We start from the raw sequence: 15,477 nt of genomic DNA, 5'->3' as shown, positions 1-15,477 counted from the left end.
GAAAGTCCAGATTATATTAAAATAAAAGGATATTAATTTTGTGTTTATAGAGTCAGAATTAGTAAAATGTTGAAGGTGTGAGGAGCTGGGGGGTCAGCCTCTTCTCACAAGTAACTAGTGATAAGACTAGAGGATATGGCCTCAAGTTGCGCCAGGGGAAGTTTAAGTTAGAAATGAGGAGACATTTCTTCTCAGAAAGAGCAGTCAGGCATTGGAATGGATTGCCCAGGGATGTGGTGGCGTCACTGTCCCTGGGGGTCTTCAAGGAAAGGATGGACCTGGCACTTAGGGACATGGGTTAGTGGGTGACATTGGTAGTAGGGTGATGGTTGGACCAGATGAACTTGAAGGTCTTTTCCAACCTTAATGATTCTATGATTTGGAAATGTCTGTTCATTATGAATGTTCAGTTGTGTGGGACAGAGACATCTAACATCTTTCCCAACTTGGAGTGTGAAATGTAAGGAACATGTAATACAGAAAAAGCAAATGTTCTGTTGCCAGCTGCGAAATGGAATGGATAAGACATAAGTTACTGTACTAATAAGTGTTCCATTCATGCAGCTTCCACAGATGACAGTGCTGCAGAGAAGAAAGGTGGAACACTTCACGCTGGCTTAATTGTTGGTATTCTAGTCCTGGTCCTCATTGTGGCTGCAGCCATCCTCGTGACTGTCTATATGTACCATCATCCAACATCAGCTGCTAGTCTCTTCTTCATAGAGGTAAGATAAATGTTATACATGATGTCAATAGCCCTGTCAGCTGGCAAAAAAAAAAAAAAAAAAAATAGAATAGAACTTTCTTAACTAAATCTAGAAAATATTCTTGTAAGCATAGTGTAATCTTTCAATAAATGCACCTAACCCACCTAGCAGGAGTAGCAGTTTCATACTTAACATGTTTGTCACAGCTTCTTCTTTAGGTTCTATTGTTTTACTTGCTTCATTTTTATACAGGCTATACACAAAAAAATATATCTCAAATATCATCTCTCTTTCCTATCTTTCCTCTTCCTCTGCATAATATTTTTCATTAGCTTTCATGTGCATTGGCATATTATTTTGGGACAAATAGTTTTTCTATTATTTTCACTTGGAAAAAAAAAATAATAATAAATTATGCATTCACTAACTCTACAAAAGGGCTGAACTAAAGTTAAGTTTTTACCTGGAAGCCTGTTAGCTGTTCCGTACATTTATTTGTAGATTTTTTTTTAACACTTTGCCTCACAGTGTGGGAAGGATTATTTTCACCTAATTTTAACATCTAAATCAACTCCCTTTTCTGTAGAGAGAAACATGTTCTTATAGACTACAATTCATCTGACCTATTTGAAACATCCCCTTTAGAATTAGATAAATCACCATTTTTCTCCCTCAAATATAGACAGCTACCTTAGGTAGTTACATTGCAGATGTGGACATTTATTCAACTCAGCTCCACTGCACATGACAATATGAGAAAAGAACATCTTTCATCGATGTTCATTTCCACCACCACGCCCTGCCCAACCCCCCCCCCCAAAAAAAAAAAAAAAAAAAAAGAAAAAAGTTAATACTTTTTAAAACACTTACCTGTGTTTTTTTCAACAATGTTCCTCTGCCTTATGATAAATATGGAGCTTCTAAACATGAAAGAAAATGCTGGTTGTTTATAACCCCCACTTGCAGTAGTCCCTTGCTTTTATGAGCCTAGACACTTTCTAATGGGCAATAGTGAAGTTGCAAAAGCACTGGAAGTGTCACTAGGGGCATACCAAGGGATTGCTTAGGAAAAAGTCTGGACCAAAAAGATATAGATATTCATTCTTAGTGACAATAAAATAAATTGAAGTGAGATATGAAAATGAACAGAATGATTCATCTTTAAGACAGTATTATAATAAATATACTGCTTAGATGCAACAGTGGTGACAGAAATCAAAATGAATTGTTTATCAGTATTCTAGGTTCAAGCAATGTAACTGTGTTAACCAATGGGGAACAGCATCCACATAATAAAATCAATAGCTTTCTTCATGTCTATGTGACATTTCAAACCATTTCTCTATTGATGTAGACACAAAACTCCACTGGTCCAAGTACAAAAGAGAATGCTTTGTCCCCTTCCATTTTTTCACACACACTGAATGCTATTTAATCAATCTAGTAAAAACAAGTTACTTATCTGTTATGATGTGACTGAGAAGGCTAAGTAGATGGCAACACCATTTGCCAGGAGGAAAAAAGAAGAACAACAAATGAAAATACACATTGATTCTTTTTCATAGTATACTTATTTAGCAGGTTAATGATAATATCATTATTTGATATTATCATGCAAACTGTGGTGCTTTGGTCAGTTTTGGTAAACTCGTTCCACTAAATTTAATTTGTAGGTGACATTAGTCAGTCTCTGTAGTGAAAGATAAAATGTCATTTAGCAAGCAATGTAGGCTTTAGAAAAAAAAAAATATATATATATATATATATATATATATAATCTTTCTGTTTTAAATAAAGGAGGAAAAAATGAGTAAGGATAGGATAAGTATATCAGTCAAAATCAAATTTATGCAAAATGTGGCATATCTCTTTTTGCTACTAGGAAAAATGTGATACTTGTGAAATTTCAAGCCATTAAAAGGTGGGCTTTCCCTATGCTTTCTCCTTTTCCCAGATAAAAAATCTGATGGAGAGGTAAACCCACAAGGCACAGAGAAAGGGATTGCTCTGTATTTACAGCATTTCCACAAATTCCAAAACTGTAAAGCCATTGTTGCTATCAAAAGTACAAAAGAACAGAATAAAGCAATTTATTCTGGAACTGAAATTGCTTTTAAAAAGTTTAATCATTTAATTTCCAATATTAAATTTCCAGTACACAGTTTGATCAACTCAAGAAATAAAGAACAGAGTAGTATTCTTATATTCATCTTATCTATAGGTCGTATAGGAGTATATATCTTCTTAGACTTGCATTTTGAAACTGAATTATAAAATAAAAAGAAAATAAAAAGAGGCATAACTGGCATAAATAAGTCAATTTTACAAAAAAAAAAAAAAATTACATTCGTGCAATTAATCAGTAATCTGTTACAGATAACTTGGTACCCCATATACCATGGCAGACAAGTTGTTTTACTTATGGGAAAGGAATTAAATGAATCAAATGTGGATCTGATGTCACCATTGTGGGGAAAGAGCTCAAGAGGATTGCCATGGGCTCAATCATGAAGTGAGAAAAAGCACATAAATATTTCTGAAATAATATTCATTTGTATGAGTCTCTTGATTAATAAAGCAAGTTGTGCAGGAAAATGTAAGAGATGCACAGGCAGCTCCCTCATGCAGTTGTCTAAAAATTATTAGTACCATGTAGTCTTTTGTCAAGTCTTCTAGCCAAATCAAGATCTATGTCAGTTTATCTGCCATCACTGATTAATATAAATCTAAAGCGGGATGAAACAAAGACCCTGCCCCATTTGTGTTTATTTTTAAATTACTATATAAAGGAATCCCTGTACAACATCATGTTGATAAACATAGCATTCATTCAAAACTGTAACAGAACTAATGGAGTAATTTCTTTTTGTAGCTAAGATGGTAGGATATTGTCATGTTTTGGTAGATAATGTCATTTTCAGTCAGATTCTGCTGCTTTCTGGTTTAATAGCTGTTCAAGGAATTTTAAGTTAATTTGGTTTTTAGTCATGACTGGTTAGAGAGAAGTAAAATAAATTGATCCCATATCTGATGCCTTAAGTCTCTTTCTCCCTTGTGTTCTCTGCAGTTATCACCCAATATTCATTTACCATTTCAGTCAGGTTTTCCCAGAGCTCATCCCAAATCCTAGTTGTGATGCCCCTCATGTTTGCCATCTGGTCCTTTTTTTATCTAAAATTCCCCCTTAATACACCCACACATGGACTGCACTGGTTAACTCTGCATTGATAAATACAACCCCTTGTGACACCTCTGAGTAGCATTAAATGATATCCTGAATGCACTAGTTGATTTAAATAAGTTTTAAAAGACAAGAAAAAGACAAGACACACAAGACACGAGACAAAGGACACACAAAAGACAAGAAAAAGGTCATTTATTCCAAAAGCAACTATTCTCTTAGAACTGAGTAACATTTGATGATTGTTGTTTTTTTTTCCCTAAAGTCTGAAGAAAATGTTTCTTCTAGTGGCTTTGTTCACAACTATTGAGTGCAGCTCCACCTAGAATGAAAATGGCTACTTTGGACAAAGAGCTTGAAAAATCTTGCATGCCAATTTAATTCAATTTGTCCATGACAGTGAACCACTTTAAAAGAGTACCATCAGAATTGATGAATACTTTTTCAGAATGTTTCCCTTTTTGCTAAGTATGTGGAAGATTCAAATCAAAATGCAATGTTTTCCTGTTTCTTCCAGTCCCAACACTATTCAGCATGTGTTTCATTGTTTAAGTTGGTGGCCTAGAGACAGAATGAATTATCAACTTTTTAAGCAAGGGAGTTCCAGTCAAAATTCCAATGAATGCAGACTACTTCTATAAGCTAAAAGTAAATGTTGACTAAAGATTTGCTTGCAGAGTGGCAGACAAGATGTAGCATGCACTGTTCTTTTATTTCTTTGTGGTTAGCCCTGTGGTATTTCTTTTCCTTTGAGTTTTTGTTGTTGTTTGTTTGTTTGTTTTTGTTTTTGTTGCTAATAATTTTCCCATTTGAATCAAGTTACATGCCTATCCTAACCTTGAGGAATCTCGTGTCTCTTGAGAACATATAAAATATGCTTTGAACTTAGTTGCACTGATTTTTGAAAAGTAGGGTACTTTAAAATGTAGTAATTCTTCACATCTTTTTCAATAAAAGAAGAAGCTTGTAGCAGAAATCTAGCTATACGATACATAGTTGCCCACTAGCTATACCACTTGCATTCAGAATCTGAGGTTTGTTTGTCAAGAAGTCAAGCATGATATCCCAGCTGTAGCGGATCACCTGCCTCTGATGTAGATCATATCCTTTATTTTGCCTTCATGTTCCCACCCTCCATGGAGATTTTCCAGAGCTAATTCAGCTGCTTGGAAACATGCATATGCACATACCTACATCTTTTTTAGTTGTTTGTTTTACTTTGGTTTGGATGTTCAGGCTGGATATTTTCATGAATCTGGTTTTTCAAATGACCACACAGGGAGTTGAACTGGTGCTATGGAGCTGGGTGTGTGGAGTGACCTTACAGTCAGAGTCATGAGCAGCTGCATGATCAGAGCCTGGTGAAAGCACCTCAACTCTTCCTGATGTAACCTGAATTATGTCTCTACAAGTAAATTAAAGGTGCCTGGAACTGCTTTTTAGCATAGAAGGCTCTGAATTCATAATATTTAATTCTGTCACCCTCACAGTAAGGTCACTGTATGTAGACTAATAGTAAGGTTTGAGGATGGTTCCCAAATCCTTAGTCATGCCCAGGGTGGTCTGAGAAAGCTCTGTTAGGCATTTTTCTAACACCTGAGCTGCACAGAGGACTCTGTTGTAATGTCTGCAAATGTTCACTAGTACTAGTACCTAGCACTAGATTTTCTTCAGTTTTTGACCTTCTACTAGTATGTTTTCTGTTTATAGGAAGGAAGTAGGAGGAGAAAGCAATCAAAAAAAAAGTTAGAGATATATTGTGGTGTTTCAGAACTTAGGGAGTTAACATGTATTTCTGGCTCACTGTTGTATATCTCTGCTTGTAGCAGTACTTCACAAATAGAATCCATTGTTTGACAACCAGCCTTGTTTTCCATGCACCATTTCCAGGATTCTGCATTAATGTTACAGATGCACTGTATCTCTTCAAATAAGTGAGAAGTAAATAGGAGACAGGCAAAAAGAAAGAAAAATAAAAAAAAAAAAAGTCAGCTTTTCAGCTGGCTTAGACAAGTGGTGAAGCTTACAAAGCTCTGCTGATTTTTTTGGCGTATGGCCTTTACTTTTTATTACGCATGGGCATTTTACAGAGGATTATGCACTTAGTTTGAAAAAGTCTGGACACAGTCACCCATTTGGTTTTGTCCAGAAGCTAGGACTGAATGGTTTTTCATTAAGATGATGATTAAAAAGAAGAGAACAAGTATCATTTTTCTCTTCTTTCAAAGTCCTGCAGCATTGTGCCATTTGGGGTATTGTCATTGATCTCTCTGCCATTGCCTTATACTGATAGTAAAGTTATTTTTTCCAAAACTTATTCAGCTCAGCAGGAACCAGAAGCTCAGCAAGGGAAACCTAAATCAGCCACAGGGGAGAAGCACTAAAATAAATAGCCAACATCGACAATAAAAGTCAAAGGTGGGGAGGAAGGAGGCATTCTGTTTCTTGTCCATCAGCAGCCAGCTACATAGATGTTCCTATGACTGCATTATTTTTATAATGATAAGTGTTTTAAATTGCAGAGATATTTTAAAGAAGCATTTCTATCAAAGACAAAAAATTAATGAAGTCAGTAAATTCCACTACTAAATTTTACAGTCTCATACAATCTATATTTTAGAAAAGGTTCTTCAAAATATTCAAATAACATGGTGTCAAGCAATTGATCTCTTCTTATTCCTAGAAATACACATCATAGGTACAGTTTTAGATATGTGAAGCATCATCCATTTCTGACTGCAATTTGCCAAGTAAATTGGTTGTTTGTAGAAGAGATTAAAGACTGATGAACAAATTATAACTGCCTAAACAATATTACAGGTAACTTCATGCATGCAAACACTTATTATGGGCAAAGTAGCTGATAACAGGAGAAGCTTTCCTTGTATTGTGAAAGTAGAAGGCCTGAATACCCAGTTGGAGTATTGCTGGACAAGTGTACTCAGACTAATCTGTCTTGCTGACACCAGGTTAAAATATGTTTATTTAGTAAGAGGCCTTACCATAGTTTTTCCTCCTTAATTAATTTGTGTTGTTTTTTTACACTTTGCCTGGAGTTCATTCAGTTAATCCAGAATTTGAATGGTCCTGTATTTGCATACTTCCAGTTAGGAGAATTAAACTTGGGTGCCATTGGCTAAGTATGGTTAAAAATACAACTTTTATTTAGATTTAAATATCTTTATACTTTTGATGTGGAATTGAACATCAATGGATAAGTAAGATGCAACCTTCAGAAAAAGTGGTGAAATAGTCCTCTGAATATTTAAAAGATTTTTAATACAAAAATAATCAATAGAAAAGGCAAAGTTGCATTAAAGCATTTAGCCTAAGAAGTACACAATTCCTCATTAACTTCAGCATTTATATTGGTTAGTGGGAAATAAAGTTTGCTAGGGTGATCTGGAGAGTCTTTCAAGACTCTGAAAGGTTGACTTTCACACATTAAGCCAAGTATTTGTACTTGTGTAAGCTAAGTTTGGAAAGATAATATTTCTGTGTCTTGGTGAAACCCACAGCTCAAGTTCAGCTCACTGCTGAATAGGAATGAAGAGTTGATCCACACAAACACTCTGCTTGCTTCCTTGCCTGCTTCTGGTTATTTTATACACAACAAAACTTTTGATAATCTTTTAGAAGATCTTCAGCACAAAGTGTCTATGAGGCAGGGATGGGAAGATGGCAGAGGAGAATTTTCATAATGTATTGCTCTTCTGACATCATAAAATTCTGTATAGAATTCTGTGTAGAGTTGTGCTCATTCCATTATTCCATTTTTCTTTATTGAATGAAAGTTAGGACAAGGGTGGAATGAAGAAAATAGAGGACAGGATGCAAAAATATTAAATGGGTTATACATATATACAATACTAAGTTCCTCCTGTCCTCTACTGATAGAAACTTATCTTCTGATGTATAAAAGGAAGTGTAAACATTTATAATATACTCCAGCTAATAAAATATATTAATAACAATTGCTTTTAATGAATCACCATCTCAGGGGAAAAGTGATGTTTAACTGGCATAAATTTTAGAGATAGTGTACATGTTAGTAATCTGTCTCATAATCTTTCAGTTCCTTAGAAAAAAAGCAAGACATCTATTTTCAAATCCAATATTTCAATACAGCATTATTGGACAAAGTCTTTACCTCTATAACAGATCTTGTATGTTCTTTACTCTGTATTTGCCTGTGGCATGTACAAAGAATCACAGAATCACAGAATCACAGAATTTTCTAGGTTGGAAGAGACCTCAAGGTCATCGAGTCCAACCTCCAACCTAACGCTAACAGCCCTCCACTAAACCATATCCCTAAGCTCTACATCTAAACGTCTTTTGAAGACTTCCAAGGATGGTGACTCTACCACTTCCCTGGGCAGCCTGTTCCAGTGCCTCACAACCCTTTCAGTGAAGAAGTTCTTCCTAACATCTAGCCTAAAACTCCCCTGGCTCAACTTAAACCCATTCCCCCTCGTCCTGTCACCAGGCACGTGGGAGAACAGGCCAACCCCCACCTCGCTACAGCCTCCCTTGAGGTACCTAAAAAGAGCGATAAGGTCGCCCCTGAGCCTCCTCTTCTCCAGGCTGAACAAGCCCAGCTCCCTCAGCCGCTCCTCGTAGGACTTGTTCTCCAGGCCCCTCACCAGCTTCGTCGCCCTTCTCTGCACCCGCTCAAGCACCTCGATGTCCTTCTTGTAGCGAGGGGCCCAAAACTGAACACAGTACTCGAGGTGCGGCCTCACCAGAGCTGAGTACAGGGGGACGATCACCTCCCTAGCCCTGCTGGTCACGCTGTTCCTAATACAAGCCAGGATGCCGTTGGCCTTCTTGGCCACCTGAGCACACTGCTGGCTCATATTCAGCCGACTGTCCACCATCACTCCCAGGTCCTTCTCTGCCTGGCAGCTTTCCAACCATTCCTCTCCCAGCCTGTAGCTCTGCTTGGGGTTATTGCGCCCCAGGTGCAGGACCCGGCACTTGGCCTTGTTAAACTTCATGCAGTTGACCTCAGCCCATCGATGCAGCCTATCCAGATCCTCCTGCAGAGCTTTCCTACCCTCAAGCAGATCGACACACGCACCTAACTTGGTGTCATCTGCGAACTTACTGAGGGTGCACTCGATGCCCTCGTCCAGATCATCGATGAAGATATTAAAGAGGACCGGCCCCAGCACCGAGCCCTGGGGGACGCCACTAGTGACTGGCCTCCAACTGGACTTGGCTCCATTCACCACGACTCTTTGGGCCCGGCTATCCAGCCAGTTTCTAACCCAACGAAGCGTGCGCCAGTCCAAGCCAAGAGCAGCCAGTTTCTTGAGGAGAATGCTGTGGGAGACGGTGTCAAAAGCCTTGCTGAAGTCAAGGTAGACCACATCCACAGCCTTTCCCTCATCCACCCAGCGCGTCACTCTGTCATAGAAGGAGATCAGGTTCGTCAGGCATGACCTGCCTTTCATAAAGCCATGCTGACTGGGCCTGATCGCCTGCTTCCCCTTCAAGTGCTGCATGATGACTCTCAGGAGGATCTGCTCCATGAGCTTTCCTGGCACTGAGGTCAAACTGACAGGCCTGTAGTTTCCCGGGTCTGCCCTCCGGCCCTTCTTGTAGATGGGCGTCACGTTTGCTAGCCGCCAGTCGATTGGGACCTCCCCCGATAGCCAGGACTGTTGATAAATGATGGACAGTGGCTTGGCCAGCTCCTCTGCCAGTTCCCTCAGTACCCTTGGGTGGATCCCATCCGGCCCCATCGACTTGTGCACATCTAAGTGCCGTAGTAGGTCACCAACCAGTTCTTCATGGATAATGAGGGCCACATCCTGCTCCCCATCCCCTTCCACCAGCTCAGGGTACTGGGTATCCAGAGAACATCCGGTATTGCCGCTAAAGACTGAGGCAAAGAAGGCATTGAGCACCTCCGCCTTTTCCTCATCTCTTGTAACTAAGTTTCCCCCCGCATCCAGTAAAGGATGGAGATTCTCCTTAGTCCTCCTTTTTGTGTTGATGTATTTATAGAAACGTTTTTTGTTATCTTTAACGGCAGTAGCCAGATTGAGCTCCAGATGAGCTTTGGCCTTCCTAATTTTGTCCCTGCACAGCCTCGCTACTTCTTTAAAGTCCTCCTTAGTGGCCTGCCCACTTTTCCAAAGCTTATAAACCCTCTTTTTCCTCCTAAGATCAAGCCACAATTCTCTGTTGAGCCAGGCCGGTCTTCTTCCCCGCCAGCTCGTCTTTGGGCACGTGGGAACAGACCGTTCCTGCGCCATTAAGACTTCCCTCTTGAAGAGCGCCCAGCCTTCCTGGACCCCTCTGCCCTTCAGAACCGCCTCCCAAGGGACTCCACCAACCAATGTCCTGAGCAGCTCAAAGTCAGCCCTCCGAAAGTCCAATACAGCGGTTTTACTGGTCCCCTTCCTGGCCTCGCCAAGAATAGTGAACTCCACCATTGCGTGGTCACTCTGCCCTAGACAGCTCCCGACGATCACGTGCTCCACCAGTCCTTCTCTGTTTGTGAAGAGAAGGTCTAGCGGGGCACCTCCCCTGGTAGGCTCACTAACCAGCTGCGTCAGGAAGCTATCTTCCACGCTCTCCAGAAACCTCCTAGACTGCTTTCTCAGGGCTGTGTTGTGCTTCCAGGATATGTCAGGGAAGTTGAAGTCCCCCACGAGTACAAGAGCTGATGATTTTGCAACCTCTGTCAGCTGCCTGTAGAATTCCTCATCCGTGTCCTCATCCTGGTTCGGCGGTCTATAGCAGACCCCGACCAGGACACTAGCCTTGTTGTCCCTGCCGATCCTAACCCAAAGGGACTCGACCTTGTCGTTCCCAACCTCGAGTTCTACAGCCTCGAAAGACTCTCTAATATAGAGAGCCACACCACCACCCCTTCTATGCTGCCTGTCCCTTCTATAGAGCTTATAGCCAGGCATTGCAGCACTCCAGTCATGAGACTGGTCCCACCACGTCTCCGTGATGGCAACCAAGTCGTAGCCTGCCTGCCGCACGATGGCTTCCAGCTCCTCCTGTTTGTTACCCATGCTGCGTGCATTGGTGTAGATGCACTTCAGCTGGGCCATTGCCTTATCCTCCGGCCTTGCCATTGTTCCCCCTGGCACAGCCCCAACAATCCTAGCCTCAGCCCCATCCCCCTTCCTACCTAGTTTAAAGCCCTCTCAATGAGCCCTGCCAGTTCCTGGCCCAGGATCCTTTTTCCCCTAAAAGATAGGGACCCGTCTGCGGCCATCAGGCCAGGTGCTGAGTAAAGTGCCCCATGATCAAAAAACCCAAGATTTCTGCGTTGGCACCAGCCCCGGAGCCACGTGTTTAACAGGTGGGCTTTCCGTGTCCTCTCTGAACTCCTCCCTGCCACCATAGGGATGGATGAAAACACCACCTGCACTCCCGCTCCATCCACTAACCGACCCAGCCCCCTAAAGTCCCTTTTGATAGCCTTGAGGCTTCTCTCTTCGATGTTATCACTGCCCGCCTGGACTATCAAAAGGGGGTAATAGTCAGAGGGGCGTACCAGGTTAGGAAGCTTCCTGGCAACGTCCCTGACCCTGGCCCCAGGGAGACAGCAGACTTCCCTACGGGTAGGGTCCGGCCGACAAATAGGGCCCTCTGTTCCCCTAAGAATCGAGTCACCAACAACAATAACCCTCCTGTTTTTTTTGGTGGAGGCAGTCCTGAGGCGCGGAGTCGACCTCCTCGCCCCAGGCATCCTCCTGGGAACATTTGCTACCTCTTCCTCACACACCGGCCTCTCAATCTCTAGGGCCTCAAACCTGTTGCGTAAGGGCACCTGGGAAGGTGGGGCCGGAAGGGGAGAGCATCGCCTGCGATGTCGAGCAGGGACCTGTTTCCATTCCTCCTCAGCTCCCAGATCCCCTCCCTCTGCCCGACGGCAGAGGGAGACTTTATCTCCCATTTCATTGTTTTCTAATTGTTTTAAAATCCATTAAAATATCTCACATTGATTTTCTACCAACTTCACTGGAAGTCTGAATTTATCACTTCCTTTATTTGAAAGATAATATTAATTTAGGCACTGATTTAGGCTTTGGTCACATAAGCTCCAAAGTACTTTCCCCCACCTCATTTGCTTAAAAAATGAACTCAAGGAAACTTCAGTCCTATGAGAAAAATTCTATTCCTGCTTTTCTTCTTTGTAATACACTGAAAGGAAGCAGAAGCTACAGATCTCCAGCTGCAGCTTGGAGGATTTCCTCTAAGAGTTCTAATATTCTAATTCCAGAGAAAGAAACATATTTTTTCCCGCTCAGCTGGATGACAAAACTAAAGAATTAGATAAGTACCCAGCTTTCATTCTTCCTGCTTTGTTTTTTTTTTTTTTTTGAATGAAAAAAATGAAAAAAAAAAGGATAAGAATTCATTAGTCTTTCTCTGAGCTGCTTTAGTAATTCAAGAATATATTTATCTCCTGACATCAATTGAGATGCTTATCAATTGAAACTGTAATGTCTCTACAGAATTTTGAGGGATCAATAGATACATCAATGAATCTGTAGCTTGCCACTGCTTTATTTTGAGACTGTTAACCACTTACAATACCCACATACACACAAAAAAAAAAGTTTAAATTAAACAGAATTTGACTAGGAATGGAAAAATCTCACCTCAAGCATGAAAAAAAAAAAAAAAAAAAAAACCTACAGAAAGCTGCAAATAACTGTTGAAGATGACTTCCAAACATGGTGGTTTATTTCTGGATCAACTGCTGTTTGTATCTTATTATATCAATAAAATTGATAAACATTCATCTATTCCACTTTTCATCATCTGGAAAGGCAAATGGGAAAAAAAAATAAAATAAAATAGTAGCCCAGTAGCCCAAAATGGTGGAATCAGTTTGTAACAACAACGTAGCAAGGAAGTAGAAACTAGTAATGGGTACATTTTAGAATAAGCATCTTAATAGATTAAAACTGAGTTCATCTTTATATGCTGCCATTTAAGACTTTCTAATTATTTTTTCCTATTAGTTTTCCATAGGTTTTCATTTTCTTTTTTTTTTTTTTTTTGTTAGAGAACTCTCAGGTCAAACTTTTCTCATCTATACTACTGTAAATCTGGAATAAGCCCTTTGCATTTAATAGAATTACTCTTGATTTATTTCAGTGAGTCTAAGAACAGAATACGGCCCTTTTTCTTCACCAACAACCAAACTGTCTTTAATTTTGAAACCACGCTAAGTTATGCCTAGGTAGAAAAAAAGACTCCAAAGTTTGAATAGACTAAGTTTGTTTATTAGGAAAAGACATCTGCTAAAGAGAACAATGTTCTGCCTTCCTACATTGAAAGGCCTGAGATTTTAAATTACCTGCCAAACAGAATCTAGCTCAAGATGCCTCATGAGCAACCTGATCACGCGATGGGAGAAAGAGTTGTTTTTATATTGTATCTTCCTAATGGTAATCACCAAGGAAAACTTTGAGCTATGCCCAGAGGCAGCTGTGTGGTTTGCTGGTAACAAGATTCAGCAGTCCTCCAAGTTTTCTTTAGTGTCTGCTGCCCAACAGCAGCATGAGCCCTGGCATAATGTCATGACTATTGCTGCCTGTGGTCCCTAACACAGACCCTCAGCTGTATGAAATATTCTTAATGATCAGAAGGCAGTCAAAATGTAGTATTAAGGGGACAGAAAATCAAATGTAATGATGATTTTTGGAAGAAAAATTGTAGATTTTTTTTTATTTTGAACTGTTTATACACTGCATTTTATCTTCATTGTTTCTCCTCTCATTTTTCTGCAGTTTCTATGTACCTTGCTATATCCCTCTTTCCAAGCAGATTGTAAGAGTTGTCAGTATAGAAAAAAAAAAATGTTATCAGCATAATTGTGAGATACAATTTTCATAGCCAGTACGGTGGGGAATAACCATTTTAGAAGAGGATTTTTTTGTTAACTGACTTTATGAAAGAGTTGTGGCCTACTTTCCTGAAAACTGTTCCCTTTGACAGAATCTCATTTTGGTCACCCAAAATCTGAGCCTTCCCAGGTATTAGTTAGTTTGCAAATGTAGTTTTTTTAAATAACTTTTCTTTCCTAGAGGCATCACAGTCAGACAGGAATTGTTTTATCTGCCCTAAAAATTATTTATTTATTTTCTCTGTTGCTTATCTGCTTTTAAAGCAGTCAGCACAGATAATAATGAAAATTAATTAGGAGCTCTTAAGACCTTTATAGCCAAAGGTCATATGAGTTTAAATTAAAAGGTTGCTTCCATATGAAACACCAAAGTAAACTACTCAAATAGAATCAAAACTGACAGTGTGGTTGAGGTTGGATCTCTCAAGGCCACCTGGTCCAATCACTCCCTGCTCAAGCAGGTCCACATAGAGCTAGTTGCTCATGACTATGTCAAGACTGCTTCTGAATATCTCAAAGGGCAGAGACTCCTCAACCTCTCTGCGCAAGCTGTTCCATTCCTCAGTCACTTTCACAGGAAAGTATTTCCTGGTGTTCAGGTGAAGCCTGGTGTTCAGGTAAAGCCTGCTGTGAGTTTGTGCCCCTTGCGTCTTTTCCTTGTGAATGTTGTCACTTGAAATAGAAAGTCATTATTTTGGCAGTCATGGATAAACATGTCAGAATTTGGTTCTAAATAATTAAAAGCAGTTTTGTTTCAATGGACTCTGATATGCATTTTTCCATGGAGCAGAGTATATTAGCAAATTCCTATGCAGAACTAGAAAGGAAAAGACATGCTTCTCTGTTCCTCTAACAACTACAAGGAGTGGGTTTTACAAAGATAAAAACAATAATCACAGGTCATGTTTAAAGTTTTTTTATTAATAACTTTATATTCTGAAAGTTTATTTTCTTGTTGGTGTTATAGCGGCGTCCGAGCAGATGGCCAGCAATGAAATTCAGAAGAGGATCAGGACATCCTGCATATGCTGAAGTGGAACCAGTTGGAGAAAAAGAAGGCTTCATTGTATCAGAGCAATGCTAAAATTTTTAGGACAGAACACCAGTACTGGCCTACAGGTGTAAGACATTTACTTTGCCTCTCTTTAAAGAAAAGGAGCCCTAAGCTGCTGTAGCCTAATAGAAAGAAGATTTTGGATAAGCTTTGTCCAAGAAGAAAAACTATCTAAGATACCAGATTACCACTGCACAGTAGTCTTCATTAGTGGACTGACACACAATGGTTCATGCAGAACACCTGTCAGTGGACACCTATGGTATCAGAACTATGGCACAAGTGCCACATTATTGGCTTTAGGTTTGGGGGTGCACAGTAATAAAAAATATAATAAAGCTTTGGTGCACAAGGGTATTACCCTGTGGTTCAAGTGTTCTTCTCTGGTATCTCAAAGACTGAGTGACAAATCTGTACACTTTCAGTGCGAACAGCACTGATTAATGTTCGCAGGTGATTGAGAAAAGTATCTCAGTGCAGGTAAAGAAGAAAAATAAAAGTTTTTTTCCAACATTTATACAAGCAGATGTGGAATTACAATCACTTTTCAATTCTAAATTAGCCTACCCACCTAAGTGAGCGAGTCACAATGTATGTGTTTTTCAGGAGTAGAACAATGTTTCTTGTACATTGCTGATTAATATCC

General features: G+C 39.9%; 1 protein-coding gene across 2 annotated transcripts in view; it reads left to right on the top strand.

Annotated features, from left to right (window-relative positions):
* Nucleotides 1-15,188, top strand: part of PLXDC2 (plexin domain containing 2) — a 269,513-nt gene extending 254,325 nt beyond the window's left edge. For both annotated transcript variants that reach the window (XM_084511952.1, XM_084511953.1), the window contains exons 13-14: nucleotides 565-725; nucleotides 14,745-15,188. In XM_084511952.1, the coding sequence (XP_084368078.1) occupies nucleotides 565-725; nucleotides 14,745-14,861 (278 nt within the window). In that variant the 3' untranslated portion in view covers nucleotides 14,862-15,188. The remainder of the gene's footprint in view (nucleotides 1-564; nucleotides 726-14,744) is intronic.
* Nucleotides 15,189-15,477: the final 289 nt, after the last annotated feature.

The sequence above is a fragment of the Aythya ferina genome (assembly GCF_964211825.1).
Source record: "Aythya ferina genome assembly, chromosome: 2".
Classification (NCBI taxonomy): Eukaryota; Metazoa; Chordata; class Aves; order Anseriformes; family Anatidae; genus Aythya; species Aythya ferina.
Note: the sequence above shows the minus strand (reverse complement) of the source record. Positions and strands in the feature narration are given on the sequence as shown.